At 40.4% G+C, this 17,042-nt stretch overlaps 1 protein-coding gene across 1 annotated transcript in view; it reads left to right on the forward strand.

The window, feature by feature from the left end:
• Positions 1-525: 525 nt before the first annotated feature.
• Positions 526-17,042, forward strand: part of LOC117255815 (uncharacterized) — a 28,249-nt gene continuing 11,732 nt past the window's right edge. Inside the window, exons 1-9 of the mRNA XM_033625019.2 lie at positions 526-696; positions 1,278-1,520; positions 1,675-1,785; positions 5,220-5,267; positions 5,432-5,511; positions 5,897-5,993; positions 6,074-6,160; positions 12,822-13,061; positions 13,534-13,631. Of these exons, the coding sequence (XP_033480910.2) occupies positions 663-696; positions 1,278-1,520; positions 1,675-1,785; positions 5,220-5,267; positions 5,432-5,511; positions 5,897-5,993; positions 6,074-6,160; positions 12,822-13,061; positions 13,534-13,586 (993 nt within the window). The 5' untranslated portion in view covers positions 526-662 and the 3' untranslated portion in view covers positions 13,587-13,631. The remainder of the gene's footprint in view (positions 697-1,277; positions 1,521-1,674; positions 1,786-5,219; positions 5,268-5,431; positions 5,512-5,896; positions 5,994-6,073; positions 6,161-12,821; positions 13,062-13,533; positions 13,632-17,042) is intronic.

The following is a 17,042-nucleotide window of genomic DNA, read 5'->3' on the forward strand; positions in this document are numbered from 1 at the left end:
AGTGAAGGCTCTGTGAATATAGCTTTTGTGAAGGTCTACATTGTGCCCTCATCCCTTGGGAATTTATTAAAGTTTATGTCTTTAATAATGATCTATACTTTTAACATAACAATTTCATTTAGATTTCTTCACAGACATGAATGAAATCCTGAGATATAGGTATACAAACATTGTCTTACACACCTTAAAATCAAGCACCCCTGTGAGGTTTGGCGACCCCTAGTGGAGGTCAGGACCCCCAGGTTGGGAAACAGTGGCTTAGAGGAAATAAAATAAATAAATAAATTTGCAAATCACTCAAACACTAAGAAGTAAACATTAGAGGAAAATATCTGCTTGCGCAAATATGCCATATTGTTTGCAAAAATGAACTTTAGCTTTACAGTGAACCAAAATAGAAGAGTGCAGTGAAAGGAGAGTCTGAAGCAACGCACCAGCAGTATGTTTCCTCTCGCTTACTTGTTTAAGCAACACTCTTCTTTGATGCATCCTGCTGTGGTCAGAGGCGTTGATCCTCTTTTTTGGTTCCTTTAGAGGCATGCAATGCTCTGAGGCATTGAGGAAGAAAAGCAGCAAAAGCATCACCTCCGGGCTCAGAGCTTTGATAATAATCTAGACTTTGTAGCTTTTTCCACCTGCTGCTGCCTTTAGACAAACTTACAATGCCTTCACTTGGTCTTTCCTTCTTTATCCTGGGTAAGGCTCTTTATGTATATGTTTACTTGTATTATTGAAACGTACGAGATTACACCGCATTAACCATTGGTTTTATCACTAACAAAGTGTTAAGTTTTGTTGTCAATACAGAAGTGTTTTTACTGAGAACCCTGTAGATTAGATGTTCAGTTTTTATCTGGCATCAGGTAATTAGTTGTGTTAAAAAACCAATGGAAATTATAATATAATAAAATGTTACTGCTAATGGATAAAAACCCGAAGTCACAGTGCATAAGTAAAACAGCAGGGCCACACCTTAGCAAGCAGCTCTTACATAGCTGGTGCCCATTAAGGCTTACAGTTAACAGAGGTACTGCAAGTCGCAGTGCAGGGCTGATTTAAACATTAACACATTACTCTGCAGTGAAGTTTGTTTTGTGTGATTAATTCTTTATTGTATGTATGCAAAGACACAAAAACTGAAAACCAGCAAACACCAAGAAAAACATAAAGTAAAGTCTGTTGAATCTGATCTCAAACCAGTGTTTTGTGCTTTAGCTTTGCTCACATTTGTGTTCACCTATTGAATAGTTTTGAAAAGGCCATTTTGTTTTCTGCAGGTTTTGCTGTGGTTTCTGTCACAGCAAATACAGCAGTCAGAGCAATAACCACAGCTTCAGACAAACTTGGCGCAAACGTCACTTACGCCATCACTGTAACAACCCTCAGCAGCAACAACAACAACATCACCACTGATAACAGCCCAATCATCAACACAACACAAATGGATGTCACTACCAGCAGTGCCATGAATGTGACGAAGGGCAACAGCACCATTTCACCCTTGACAACAAAGCAGAAGAGTGAGAGCTATTATTGTAACTATGTACCCGGAAGTGTTGGATTCCCTCTATAACAATTATTTTGGACTTTACAGACCGTCCACTCATCATCATGTCTTTCTTGTTCCTGTCTGTATCATTGTTTGCTTGTGGAATAACATGTTCTCTGATTCAGGTGATGAAAGTCCTGGCAATACAAGCCACACCACAGTGCCCTCAGTGACCACACCTAAACCCAAGGAGCCTACTAAAAAGACTGCAACCAATCCAAAGCCCAAAGAGAAAAGTGAGTTGAGTCTTCTGACAAATAAACCATTTTGTACCATTTGATGCTCCGTCATTAGTCTAATCTAATCTTTGTTCAGCTAGTACTGGAGATGAGTCATGTTTGTCCTGGCTCTGTTTGTGTCTCTATGTATGAATGATGCACGAACCCCCTTACCCCTGACCTGGGGCTCCTGGTTGTCCCACACTCCAAATTCAAGCTTGGGTGATCGTGCCTTTACTCTATCTGTCCCCAAACTGGGGAATGGTATCCTCCTCCTCCACTGACATCCAGGCTAAAGAGCTACCATTAGCATTTGAGTCCCCCTGACGTGTTTTTCTCTGATGTCTGAATGTGTGTGCTGTGTACCTGACATTTATGTTGCCTCCTGTGACTTGCTTGACTTGACTTGAGTCAGTTGAGTTGAGTTGAGTTGAGCTGAGTTGACTTGACTTGAGTCAGTTGAGTTGACTTGACTTGACTTGAGTCAGTTGAGTTGAGTTGAGTTGAGCTGAGCTGACTTGACTTGACTTGATTTGAGTCAGTTGAGTTGAGTTGAGTTGAGTTGACTTGAGTTGACTTGACTTGACTTGAGTCAGTTGAGTTGAGTTGAGTTGAGTTGAGCTGACTTGACTTGACTTGACTTGAGTCAGTTGAGTTGAGCTGAGTTGAGCTGACTTGACTTGACTTGAGTCAGTTGAGTTGAGTTGAGTTGAGCTGAGCTGAGTTGACTTGACTTGAGTCAGTTGAGTTGAGTTGAGTTGAGCTGACTTGACTTGACTTGACTTGAGTCAGTTGAGTTGAGCTGAGTTGAGCTGACTTGACTTGAGTCAGTTGAGTTGAGTTGAGTTGAGCTGACTTGACTTGACTTGACTTGACTTGAGTCAGTTGAGTTGAGCTGAGCTGAGCTGAGTTGAGCTGAGCTGAGTTGACTTGACTTGACTTGAGTCAGTTGAGTTGAGTTGAGTTGAGTTGAGTTGAGCTGAGCTGAGCTGAGCTGAGTTGACTTGACTTGAGTCAGTTGAGTTGACTTGACTTGACTTGAGTCATTTGAGTTGACTTGACTTGACTTGAGTCAGTTGAGTTGAGCTGAGCTGAGCTGAGTTGAGTTGAGTTGAGCTGACTTGACTTGACTTGACTTGAGTCAGTTGAGTTGAGCTGAGTTGAGCTGAGTTGACTTGACTTGAGTCAGTTGAGTTGAGTTGAGTTGAGCTGACTTGACTTGACTTGAGTCAGTTGAGTTGAGCTGAGTTGAGCTGACTTGACTTGACTTGAGTCAGTTGAGTTGAGTTGAGTTGAGTTGAGTTGAGTTGAGTTGAATTGAGCTGACTTGACTTGACTTGACTTGAGTCAGTTGAGTTGAGTTGAGTTGAATTGAGCTGACTTGACTTGACTTGACTTGAGTCAGTTGAGTTGAGCTGAGCTGAGCTGAGTTGAGCTGAGCTGAGTTGACTTGACTTGAGTCAGTTGAGTTGACTTGACTTGACTTGAGTCATTTGAGTTGAGTTGACTTGACTTGACTTGAGTCAGTTGAGTTGAGTTGAGTTGAGTTGAATTGAGCTGACTTGACTTGACTTGACTTGAGTCAGTTGAGTTGAGCTGAGCTGAGCTGAGCTGAGTTGAGCTGAGCTGAGTTGACTTGACTTGAGTCAGTTGAGTTGAGTTGAGTTGAGTTGAGCTGAGCTGAGCTGAGTTGACTTGACTTGAGTCAGTTGAGTTGACTTGACTTGACTTGAGTCATTTGAGTTGAGTTGACTTGACTTGACTTGAGTCAGTTGAGTTGAGCTGAGCTGAGCTGAGCTGAGCTGAGCTGAGCTGAGTTGAGTTGACTCTGGGAACCCATGTGGGTTATCAGAGTTAGCAACTATCAGCTGAACACAGTGGAGATTTTAGCAGCTAGAAGCCAGATATTTCCCTTAAGAGTTATTGAGAATGTGCATATTGGAGTTACAATTATCAGGTGGACAGAAACACAACTCCAAATTAATGCAGATGTAGCTCTGTGTCTCTTAAAAGTGCAAATAGACAAGTGTTTGTGTGGTGGCTAATTTCAGGTTTGGCTCTCTGCCAACTTTGGGGATAAAAATGATTCAATCATGCAGCTTTTCTAGACTTTCAAAATGTCGTTGGACCTAATGAATCAAATCCATAGGGACTGTTGGGGATCTTGGGGGCTGTGAAACTCAAAAAATTGCATCCATTCAATTATAGACGTCCCTTTCCCATGTAAGTTAATGGGAAAATTCTTTTTGGGCCCAATAGCATTACGTGATGGACATAGGTGGTGTATTTCCACCAAAAGTACTTAGTTATGTTTAGAAAAGACTGTGGTTTGGGTTAAAATAACCTTCGTTACATATGGGATGTAAGTACGTCATAAAGTGTCGTAAGTTCATTACATAACATTACGTAACTATGTAATGTATGAGTGCTCTAAGTTCAAAGAAATCCACGCTGACTTTTAGTGTCTTTCAGACATTCATTGTGTGCATTGTGGTTGTCATTTCATCATTTTGAGAATTATGTTTTCATTGCTGTGTGCTGTGAACGTCAAAAAAAAGAAAAATTTGATCATTTAAAAAAAAGAACTTATAGTTTCACACAGGACACAAACAGCAATCACCTGGGTGAAAGTCCTGTGTTTGTCTGACCCATTCCCCACCTTGACCTCCCCTCTACATGGACTTTGTTGCCTTTCATATGGCCTTCTCAGCCAACATTTGTATTTGGGGCCCATGTGGGTGGTAAATGAGCTGAAAATGGGCCCTGTATGGGACTGTCCAAGGGTTCAATAATGGCCCCATGCCAATCGCCCACATGGGTGGTTTCACCCAAGTGGGCCCAAGGTACTATGTCTATTTTGGGCCTCATACCCACTTGGTACCCAGGTAGCCGTTGCATAACCAATGTGGAGCCCACTTGGGTAAACCCACCCATGTGGGGCCATTATGGAACCCTTGAACAGTCCCATATAGGGCCCATTTTTCAGCTCATTTGCTAACTACATGGGGCCCATATACAAATGCGGGCTGGGCTGTAAAATTCACCACTGCACACTGCATGATATTACTGAACCAAGGAATTTGTGTGTCTACCATGACAAAGGATCACAACTGACTTTCCAGTTGGTATTGTTTTAACGCATTTACGTACCACCACCACGTAATGTGCTGTTGACAGGCTGTGGTCATTTTGCATGTTTCTGTGAGACCGGGTTGGTAAGGTGATAATGTCACCACTGTGTTTTCAGCCTGTTTTGCTGCTCCCAAGTGGCAAAAAACCCTATTAGTACAGCTTTAAACTAGTTGAATATGTAATTAAAAATGGACTGAACAGCTTTCCCTTCTGACTGTATCATGAACAGAAGGGACATTTGACTGCTCATTAGCATGTTTATACTGACATTCATATTCAGTGGCGCTGTTTGATGTTACATTTGTTTGCATTTTTTACAGCCACCACTGCTAAGCCAAAGACAGCAGCAGCAGCAAGCGACAGCACTGGTGAGTTGCATTTTAATGTGCTTCAGTGCATGATACCACCTACTGTAAGTTTAGCCCTCAACAGTAGAAATATGTCTTGGTGTGAGACCACATTGTATCGCCACAATGTGAGCAAATGTCTTCCTCTTAATAAATATTATTTCAAACTGTGTTACCTCCTTTAGGCATCATCATCCTAGTTGTGATTATCCTCGTAGCTCTTGCATTTGGAGTTGCCTGCTACTTCGCACGGAAGAGAGGAAGGGTCAGTAGAGGAGCCATTTGATTTCACACCATACAAGGAATAGTTCAATACTTTGGGAAATGTGCTTATTTGCCTTCTTCTGAGTGTTGATGAGAACACTGATACCTTATTTTTTAAGATATGAAGGTACAGCTGGCAGCAGGTTAGCATAGCTTAGCATGACGACTAGGTAACATCATGACATTGCTGTTTTTACAACAAACAAACACAAACATCACCCTGTTTCCAGTCTTTATGCTAATCTGATTCTCCTGCTGCTGGAGGAAGCCTTATATTAAGCATACAGACATGAAAGTGGTATCAGTTGTCTCATTCCCAAATTGTCGACCAATGCTCTTAATGTTGTGGCACTAATGTGTGTGTTCTGAATTGTCATTTCCTTTAGCGCTACTCTGTAGACTTTACTTCCAGACCAGATGAAGCCAACATCCCTCTGAGCACTATTGAGCCTGAGTTGCCTATTGATTCTGCACCTCAGAACGGTCAGTGCAACACACTCATAGTGTATATCAACAACGTTGTGCAGAAATATTATAAATCCTGTTCTGTGTACGCTTTTTAGGTCTGACAACCTTTGAAAGTGCAGAAACTACTACACAAGAGCCGCAAGAACCAGAGGCAAAACCTGAAGCACAGGAGGAGCAGAAAGGTGAGTACAAACCTCTGAATGAGAATCATTTTTCATTGTGTCATTGTATCAGCTGAGCTCAAAGAACACAGAACAGGACATTTGTTTCAGTTGTAGCAAATCATGTTGTGAATTTTGAAGTGTTTTGTGGGCTAATTGTGTGATATTTTCCTTCCTCTTTTACAACTTCAGTTAAAGTGAATAAAAGGAAGCAGAGTTTGTGAGCCCTCGACACTTTAATTTAACTCAGGGATACTGTGAGATACTGTGAATGTCCTGCAAGCATTTAAAATATTCAAACCTGATCAGAAAATGTGCTCCACTACAGGAACTGATTTGTCATCCTAATGCTGATATGTAATAAAAAAAAAAAAGATAAATTTTTACTATAGGCTATGTCAAGTAATGTCATCAAACCACAGCATGTTTTGTGATTGGACTGTGAGCACAGTTGGTGTGAATTTCATAGGAAGGAAACCTGAAAATCTCACAGCAGCCTGACTCTCACAACTTATGTAGATGATTTCAGATCAGCTAAAGACTTCTGTGGAAAATTTTGAAATGTCTGTGACGGAGAGTGTATGCACAACTGACACACATCGCTTCCTGTCTTTGAGAGGAGAGACAAGCTGAAAATGTAGCCTGCAGTACTCATGTCTACCACGTGATGGAAATGGAAGCCAAGTTAACAAAATACAAGTATGCTCAGTTTGCCATAATTGCAGCTGACAGGGTGTGTTAAGCATGAGGTCATTTTGCTGTAAAAATGAGTGCTCTGTATAATTCAAATTATGATTTAAGAACTATCAAAGCCTTTTTCTTCATATGCAGCATGTCAAAAAAACAGATATTAGATAATGGGGCCAAAATGTTTTTGAATTGCTTCCTCTTTAATTTGTATATTTTCTGCCACATTTTTAACTACACGTTTGCAGCCATATGTGCTTATTCTGATCATTTTGTTTTGACATTTTCCTTTGTGTGACAATGATTGAAGTGTTCTTGTCTTACTCAAAGACATCTACCCAAGCTGGCCTAGAAAGGTAAAACGTACCCTTCATGTCCGGGCCTGCCTCTCTGCCTTGGGCCACACTTTCTTTAAATGGCCAGTGCTGTTGGCTGCTTTGAAAAGCAGCTATCTTTCAGATGGTTCTCTTCCTCTCACGGAAAAGAAAAGAAATGAAACTGTGAACAATCAGAGCAGGAGGGCAGCGAAATTTCTAATCATGCATCTGGGTTTCGTCACTGATGTTTTGATTTAACTTAATGGCAAAGAGAAGAATCTGATCAGGCTGATAACGATGACTGCTTGTCCAGTGCACTCAAACTCACTTGTTGTATCTCAAGTGTTTCAATTAGTTAAGTGAACGCTAAAGAAATCAGCCAGACGCTTATCAAATTATACCCCATGGCTAAGCTTCTGCAGCACGTACTAGAAACTTCTGTGCGTGAGATAGGACTGAAGATAACCACAGTTTTGTTCATCTTAACAGCCACAACCTCAGTCATCTCACACCCTTAACCTCATGGAAACACTCACACTGTTTCGCCTTTTTTTTATTTTTTATTTTTTTATTTTAAATGTATTAACACATACCATATTAAGACGTTCTGTCTGGATCTGAAGTGGAAGCTACTCAAATGTTTGAGACTCAAGTGATGAGAAACTTCCTTAAAAACACACAGTTCTAATGTGATAAGTGTGAAGTGTTACAGGAACGCATCATTACATCAATGGGCCAACTGATGACTAAAATAAAGCCCACCAGGCAACTAAGTGGAAAATTTTATTATTAGCACTAAGAAACTTTGCAAAGCTGCACATCATACAACATGGCTGGTCTGTGGCATTTTAAACAAAAGGAAACAAAAGTGACAAAGGCAAAACTTATCAAAGATTTGTCAGCTTTTAACAGGACTGAGCATTCCTTTGTAAGTGAAAAGTATTTCACCTGCAAAGGATCAGCAGTCTCATTTGGCACTTTCTATGGGTTTAGTGCGAAGACTTCCTCTTTCTATTGCTTTATTTAACCAGGTAAAAGTTGCATTGAGATAAGAATACATTTTTCAAGAGATGTGGCCATGAAGGAGGAATATAAACTGCATGTGGTGTCAGAATAATCTGAAAAATGTGTTCCCAATCACATATCATGGTTCACCTGATCTGTGTCCTTTACACTATGTTGTTAACCTGTTGTTTAAATGCTCTGAGCTGCATGCCATGCAACACATCATCTTTGTAGCATCTATGTGGCATCCACATTACAACTTACTGTATAAACTCATCTTTGTCAATAGAACATCCGTCCAAGAAACATGTGAGTGCATCATTGGCCTCCATTGGCCTTTGCTAGTGGAGGTCTCCATGCGTCCAATTCAATCGCTTCACATTCACTCACCGTACAAGGCAACATTAGCTCCACCCTACGATAACAGCAAGTGGATGAGTGGGAAAAGTTGGGGATGTGTGAGCAGTTAAATGTTCGATCGGCTGACCTGGACCTGCACACTGAACATTAAAAAATCATTCAGAAATATTTATTTGGACATTTCGTCCATCACTAAATGAAAGTGAACCCCTATAATCTGATGGTCCTGTGCATTTCTTGTAACAGCAGACAACAGCAGGTGAAAGAATGTAGAAAGTACACAAGCAACTACATTTGGTGATGCCGCCATGGTCATGCAGTGGTGTTAGGGGCACAATCTGATGTCAGAAAGAAAAAAGAAAAACGAAATGGTCTTCAGTCCCAGGTCTTTTGGTGACAGTGGCCCAGTAAGAATCACCACGTAAAGAGTTGAGCAAGTACCAACATTTAGGCACTTAGGCAGATATTCATTTTGACTCATCGGGTGGAGTATGATTGTTCATAAATCAGTCAGCGTCTGCATTTCCTGAGAAGGCTCGGGGTCCATGACGTGCATAACACCATTATGCTGTTGTTCTACAGGGCAGCTCTTGAGTCTGTTATTCATTATGGCACCGCTGCATGGTTTGGTAACCTGTCCGTCAAACTCAAATCACATCTCCCATACCTGATCTGAAGGGCTGGAAAAATAGTTGGCATGCTTTCCAGGAAATATGTGTGGAGACAGTCAGAGAGCAGGGCCTTAAAATCACCTGTGACCCAAAGTACATCCTTCACAAAGAGTACGAGCTGATGCCTTCAGGCAGAAGCTACAGATAACCAAACTGTAAGTGGAACAGGTATAAATTTTCCTTCGTTCTGCTATCAATCAAACTGCTGTACAGTAAGAGATGAAGTGTGTGTCTGTCTATTGCTTAATGTTACGGATGTATTGTGTGTATAGGGAGAGGCTGTGTGCTGTTGTGTCGCCTGTTTCTCTCAAATGCCCAATAAAAAATCTCCTTATTTTATTTTATCTCATCTAAAATACTCGGGATAGTTACAGCACCCAGCTGCTGCTCCGCAAGTAAGCTTTAGAGTCGCTGGTTGGCTATTTCTTCCTTTCTTTCTTTTTTTTTTTTTTTACTTGCTTTACTCCCCTTCCTTCCAGTATTTCGGCGAAGGTAACTACTACCTGCTAGCAACATCTGCCAGACCAGACCAAAGTAATGCACATCAATAACACGGAAGGAGCAAAGCTAGAAGACTTGAAAGAGTTGTGGGCAAAGACTGAGGGACAGATGCAGACATTCAAGCCCAGATTGGGAGGGTTGAAACAGCTTTTGTTTCACTGAGGTCCATCTGGAACTCAAAGGACAAACACCAAAACACCAAACTCAGGATATTCAACACCAGTGTTACATCAGGGAGGCTCTATGGTTCAGTCCACCAACAAACTCCAGACCTGTGTCAACAAGTACCCAAGATATCTTGAAGATACATCTGCCAAACACTATAAGAAATGAAATTATGCCGGAGAAATTAAATCAAAAGAGAACAGACACAGAGATGAGGAAAAGTAAGTGGGGTTGGATCAGACACACCCTTTGGAGACCCAAAAACCAATGTAACCAAAGAGGCTCTAACACTGAACACACAAGGGAAGAGAAACCGTCATAGGAAATCATCAGACATAGAGGCAAAGGAAGTAAAGTACACCTGGATGGAACTGGAAAAAGCGACCCAGAACTGAGAGTGCTGGAGAAGATTTGTGGATGGCCTGTGCTCCACTAAGAGAGACAAAGAAAAGATTACAGGTCCAGCGTGTAGGATTCAGTGGGATATATTGGCAGAAATTGAATATAATATAATAAGTATGTTTTCTTTAGTGTACAAACACCTGAAAATAAGAATTGTTTTCGTTTTCGTTACCCAACAATGAGCTGTTTACATCTACACAGGGGCAGTTCCTCGTCTATAGAGGCCACCATGTTGCACTGTTTCTACAGTAGCCCAGAACAGACAAGCTAAACCCTGACTCTAAACAGGGCCATTCATGTTTTCATTTTGACTACTGTAGTTAGCAGCCATTTCACGCCGAAACATCGGACAAGCGCTAATTTTTTCATCTTGAAACTGCTTCATTCAGTGTTTTTACCACTTTAAATCACAAGGTCTGTTTGTTTTGGAGAGAAAGAGACTTCTGTGGATAATTCGGCTCCCAGAAAAGACCTCCCAAACGTGTGGCTTTTAAGTTATGAGAGAAAAAAGAGGAGCAAATATTAGCAGGTGCTGGGCTAGCAGCCCGTCTCTAACGAGCTGAAAGGTGTTGGAGAAACACTTATTAGTTATGTGAAACTGCTTAATTTAGTGTTGGTTTTTTATGGGTTTTAATCACATAGTCTGTTTGTTTTGAAGACCCCTGCGGATGATGGCTCACAGTAAAGGAATTCTAACCAGGAGAAGTTTCAGCTAGTTGCAGTCTGCAATCCTCACCACTAGATGTCACTAAATCCTACACACTCTTTCTCAAGTACGTCAACTGCCACCTGGCAGAGTATATCGAACTATTTCTTTAAATATTGCATTCTAATTTATCTCTTTTCACACAAATACCAAATACAGATGACATGTCCACTCTGAGTATACCAAAGGAGAATGCTGAGCTGACAGTCAGGTCAGGGGTCCACCTGTGATAAAGTGTCTAGTCACCCGCCATAAACCAGACGGACGTGACGAGTCTCTGAAGGTTGGAATGATGCCTGAGGAGCCATCTTACTCATGGCAGAGTAATGTCTAGAGCAATGGTCACCTTCCTCTCCCCTTCATCATCCGCTTTCCCTCCACCTAACCCAGGGTCAGATAATGATGGGGCTGCCCTACTTTCCCACAGCCTCCAACAGCTGCATGGCTGTGGCTCATTAGGAACTGGTCAGTAATCAGCCGCCTCATTACCAACATGGTGGCCTCCTGAAATGCCTTTGCCCAAGAGAAATCCCCCCCTGACTGTCAGAGAGGGCAAAACCACTTCAGGCTGTATGGAAATACTGTCATTATGTGGGTGCTAAGCACAGAACCAGTGGTGGAATGTAACCAAGTACAAGTACTGCACTAAAGTACAATTTTGAGGTACTTGTACTTGAGTATTTCCATTTAATGCTACTATTTCTGTACATCTCAGAGGGAAATGTTTTACTTTCTACTCCACCGCTTCATTTATTTGATAACTTACGTTACTTTGCAGATTTAGATTTTTGATACAAAATAAAATCAGCTAATACATTCTGACATATTATCATTATTAAATTATCCAGCAGTATATAAAGTCAATAAAATTAGCTCTACCTTTATTGGCTGCATCATTTAAGTGATGAACACATTGTTACGTAACTAATTATAATCCAATTAAATAATATACGTTTTTCTGAAATGGGCCATTTTGCATAATGACTTTTACTTTTGGAAGCATATTTGTGATGCTTATACGTACTTTTATTTACGTATGAGGTGGAATGCAAAGCAAAGTTATAATAATTTGTGTTTTTCAATAGTTTTTACATTTTATTTTTATTTTTATTTTGTTTTCAATTCCGTTTTGTTTCCACAGAGGATTTGTTTGTTTCAGTTTAGGATTTATCCTTTTAAATGTTTAGTTTTAGTTTAATTTTTGTTAGATTTAAGAAGTTCAGAATAGATATTACAATACAAAAAGCACCTTGTGAAAGCATTTGACTCACAGTCATGTTGTCATCCCAGTCTCTATAAACATTCACCAGCGCCTCCTCGTGCTTGTAGTGCTAACAAATTTGAGCAAATTGACAAAATCTAAAACTAAAGACACTGTGAGAACACAATATTTATTATTATTACATTTTTATTTCAGTTCTCTAAAATGTTTTTTAACACCTGGTTTTAGTTTTTATTTAAGTTGTATTTGAATAAAAATAAACTTGATGCAGGACCTGTAACAGAGTATTTCTACACTGTGGTATCAGAAGTTTTATTTAAGTAAAAGATCTGAGTACTTCCTTCACCACTGCACAGAGCACAGTGAACCAAATATCAGATCTGCAATGTCATAGAAGTTTAAATGATGTCTCAACAACGTTATGCAATGCATTGATTGCAACAGTCTCACTTCCTGTATATATGGCATGACATAAATGTTGTTTCCAGTATATTCTATTATGACTCAACCAGTGTGTTGTTTCATTTAATTCATATTGTTCTGACTTCTAAGTGTCACGCTATAACTGGATTAATGGTAACAGAAACAGAATGTTCCCGAAAACCACTGAACAAGTTTTGTGGTTTGTTTTTGCTGTCCTTCACAGCTGAGGCCGATAAACCTGCTGTCGAACCCAGCGCTGAGTCTGCACCCCCAGCCCCGTCCCCAGACAGCTCTGAGGACAAACCCAAAGAGGACGTCGTTGAGCAGCCTCCTCCTGCTGCACCTGTGGAGCAGAATGTGGAGGAGAAAACTGACGATGAAGGCACCGTCTCCAACAAGACCTCAGTGGAGTCGCTGAAGGAGACAAATGAGAACAACAGCAACAATGTCTGTCAGTTGAGAGGTTGGTATTTAACATTTGTCACTGATATGCCTGGTACAAACACTCATCTGCTGATTAAAACATATGTCTTCAACCACTCAGGACTGAAAGAAGACAGCTTCCTCTGTGTAGTTTGTTGAATTTACTGTAGACTTGCATGTTCATATCTCAGTTTCGACTTACTTCAGCATGACTCATTTCAACACATTTTCATAATCAAGTGACAAAAACGAGAACTTACAACTATGCTGTCATTCAGTCTGTTAATTTCCTTGTATATTGCGTAATCTTCTTCCGTTTGCAAGAAAATTCCCTTTCATGAGCAACATTTTAAGAACTGAACCTATCCCAATGTGTTGCCGACATACACCTAGAACTATTTGTCACTGTTTTCTCTCCATACTGGCCCTAAAAGGATTCTTTCCTAGTGGTACAACATCATGATTCACATCTCTAAACCACCTACTGTTACCCCCTGGCTTCTTTTAAACAGATTTGGAGAGGAGCAGCATATTCTGGGACGTTCCTCTCAGTTGTCCTGTGTGAGACATACCGCCTCTCTGCCCCTGTGTGGTTCTCTTCAGGAACTTGGTAAGCTCACAGACGCTCTGCTGCAGCTGCTCCTCTGCTCAGCCAGCTCAGGTGTTAGCACAGGGAAAACCCCCACCCTAAACTGCAGCTCCACAGCCCTCACATACGACCACTGGGAGTGCTGTGTTACAGCTTCCCGTCCTGAATTAAGGAATTAAAATAGAGGAGTCATAACCATTAAATCTAAAATTATAAAGTGTGCTTGTCCCCAAAATTGTAAATCACGTTGACAGTCTGACATCCAGTAGTTTATAAATACACGCTGGAAGCTGCACCCAGAACGGAGCCTCTCTGCTGGTTGAGAAAGTCACAACATGTAGTATATCATTCAAACTATTACTACTTTACCTTTGACTGCTTTTGTAATTGATTATTTTTAATAGAACTTTGTGCATTAAGTAAATACAGGGCTGTCTGCAAAATAATATTATCTCAAGGTCCACTTATTAGCTTTTTCACAAACTATTAATTGCATCCTACGACCTACATCTTCATTATGACGTGACCAAAGTTCCACTCTTAGGTGATGACACACGATGACAGCTGAGCAAACTCAATCCACTGATCAAGACTGAGGGAATAGTTCATAAGTGCGCCAAGTTGATTTTTTTTATTTTTATTTGAAAGACTGTTTCCAGCAAAATGAATCTTCATGCTCATCTATAGGTCTGAAAGCATTTTTTAAGTGCAAAGGTCAAAGGGTAGTACAAAAAAAATCAAGGTAGTTACATACAATGCATACATGGGGGTAGATGGAAAAAGGAATATAGATGAAACAGGACAAACCAAACCAAAACAAACAAACAAAAATCGGGTGTTATAAATAAGTAAACTGTTATTGTACTGAGGGTGGTTATATAGGGCACTTGTGTGCATGTGTGTGAGTGTGTGTATATTTGTAGCTGATAAAGAAGAGACAGGAGAAAGAAGAATGACTGAGCTAATAATAAAAAGAGGGAAAGACATCATATAAATCAGTGTGAAAGTAATATTTAATTTTAAAAGCATATAAAAACTTAATATAAAATAATTAAAAAATAAATATATAATAATATATCAAAATATTAAATAAATGCATTAATTATTTCTAAAAAAAGAAATGCAAAAAAAAGTATAAAAATAATTATGATAATGATTTAAAAAGAAATACAATGCAACCCGGGTGAGTTGGCCCCTCAGAGGTCAGTTGGACTGGGCTCGCCAGCTCTCTCATTTGCACTCATTTGTTTTGCTGCTCTGGGCAGCATCCAGACTCTAGGAAGGGCACTGGCCCTTTTCAGTTACCCGTGGTATCCACCTCTTTGCTACCAAAATCATTCTGTGACATGGGCCCTCTCGGTCTAATCATCATGTGCTGCAGGATGTTAAGTTCAGAACTGCACCTGTGCTCCCTCTCTCTTCCTATCTGCTCAGAAACACTTGGGGCTGAAGCCTGAGGCCCGAGGAATTCACGCCGCTCTTAACAGCTGACGATAAGCTCACATCAGAGAAGCTAACTGCTCAGATGCTCTGTGTAAGCAGTCACGGATCATCTCCGCTCTAATAAAAACACAGGCTTCAGAAATCCCAAGCATCTCCATCTCAGCAAACACACTCAGCTCTCAAGATACCTGCTCACATGCAACGGGTCTTCAAGATAACTAAAAGGATAACAATTACATCTAATGATATATATAAATGTATAATATAGATCTTCAGCTGACAAACGTCAGTGGAAAATGCGTCCAAGGATGGCTCTTTTCAATTCAAGTGAGCCATGACAGTGTGACAGTGAACCAGCATGCACAGTACAGGACCCTGACGTAGCTAAATGAAATACAGCTGTCACTAATTTGGTTATTTCTACCTGTGCTTTTACTACTATCTTAATGTCAAAATGTCTTCTGTGAAAAAGACCAACCTACTTTAAGTAATATATGACTATATATTTAACCAAAACCACCATCTTTACCTAAGCCATTCTAAAGTACCTAAACCTCACCGCACACAGAAGGAAGTGACCCCAATTTGTTTAGCAATCATCACCACCCCAACCACCTTCCTTTAACTTCTGCGCAGTACAAGAATGCAGAACTTCATGTACTCAAAAAAAAAAAAAGTATAACACATGGTACACATAGGGCGGCATGGTGGTGTGGTGGTTAGCACTGTCGCCTCACAGCAAGAGGGTTTCCGGTTCGAACCCGGGTGTGGGAGCCCTTCTGTGTGGAGTTGCATGTTCTCCCCGTGTCAGCGGCTTCCTCCCACAGTCCAAAGACATGCAGATTGGGGATTAGGTTACTTGATAACTCTAAATTGTCGGTAGGTGTGAATGTGAGTGTGAATGGTTGTCTGTCTCTATGTGTCAGCCCTGCGATAGTCTGGCAACCTGTCCAGGGTGTCCCTTGCCTCTCGCCCACTGTCATCTGGGATAGGCTCCAGCCCCCCCTGCAACCCTCAAGAGGATGAAGCAGTTAGAAGATGGATGGATGGTACACATAACCCAGAAAGCAACTAAATTTCTCAACATGACACAACTGGGAAAACAGCACAATATATGAACATAGTTTCTAGGACACTTCACTTACTCTTGACCTTAAAGGTCCGGAACTTCTATGTACCAAGCATGTAGGAGAACAATGGTTACTGTAGCAAAAATGCAAAAGCGTATCTTGAGCCACAGTTTGATTCGTCCATTTTGGGCTACAGTGGTGAACTCCATGAACGAGGACCTGCTCCATATGTAGGTATAACTGGCTTATACCAAAGACACAACAATTCTTATGTTTAGGTGATTAAAAACTAAAGAAAACAGAGTTATGGATATTATACTCCATTTCTGCCAATATATCCCCCCAAATCCTACACACTGGACCTTTAACAATATTTAGATAAATAGCATCTAGTTGGATTTCTGTCTGATAGTGTCACATTTACTTAAGTTATAAGACAAATCAAAAGACACGATGCAACATGATGCAAAATTATGGTAAGCAACAGCTTGTTCACCTTTGTCTCAGTGATTTGTGGTCTCTAATCATACCTGTACCTGACAGTATGTAATATAATAGTTAAAAAAAACTGCTGGTAACCTGCCAAACATGCTCTTGATGTGGTGTCAGTTTTTTAGTCCTTATGCAAAACAACTGGAAATGAAGATGGGTCATGTTTAAAATACTGGCTGTATTCTAAGAGTTAAAGATGACAAACTTTTCTGTGTAAACAGCTCTTAAATTTATACAAACATAGCTTTAAACCTCCATCTGATTGAAGTGTCTTCTCTGAAAATTTTCAGTTAGTTTTACTGTTCACTGGAAAAATTTGACAGACGTGTTTCCTGTCCAAAATCAGAAAACCTATAGCTCAAGGTTTATTTGTCTGTAGTCTGGAGGTGACAATTAAACTCAATGTTAAAGAAAATGCCTCTCATAG

Source organism: Epinephelus lanceolatus, chromosome 3 (assembly GCF_041903045.1).
Source record: "Epinephelus lanceolatus isolate andai-2023 chromosome 3, ASM4190304v1, whole genome shotgun sequence".
Classification (NCBI taxonomy): Eukaryota; Metazoa; Chordata; class Actinopteri; order Perciformes; family Serranidae; genus Epinephelus; species Epinephelus lanceolatus.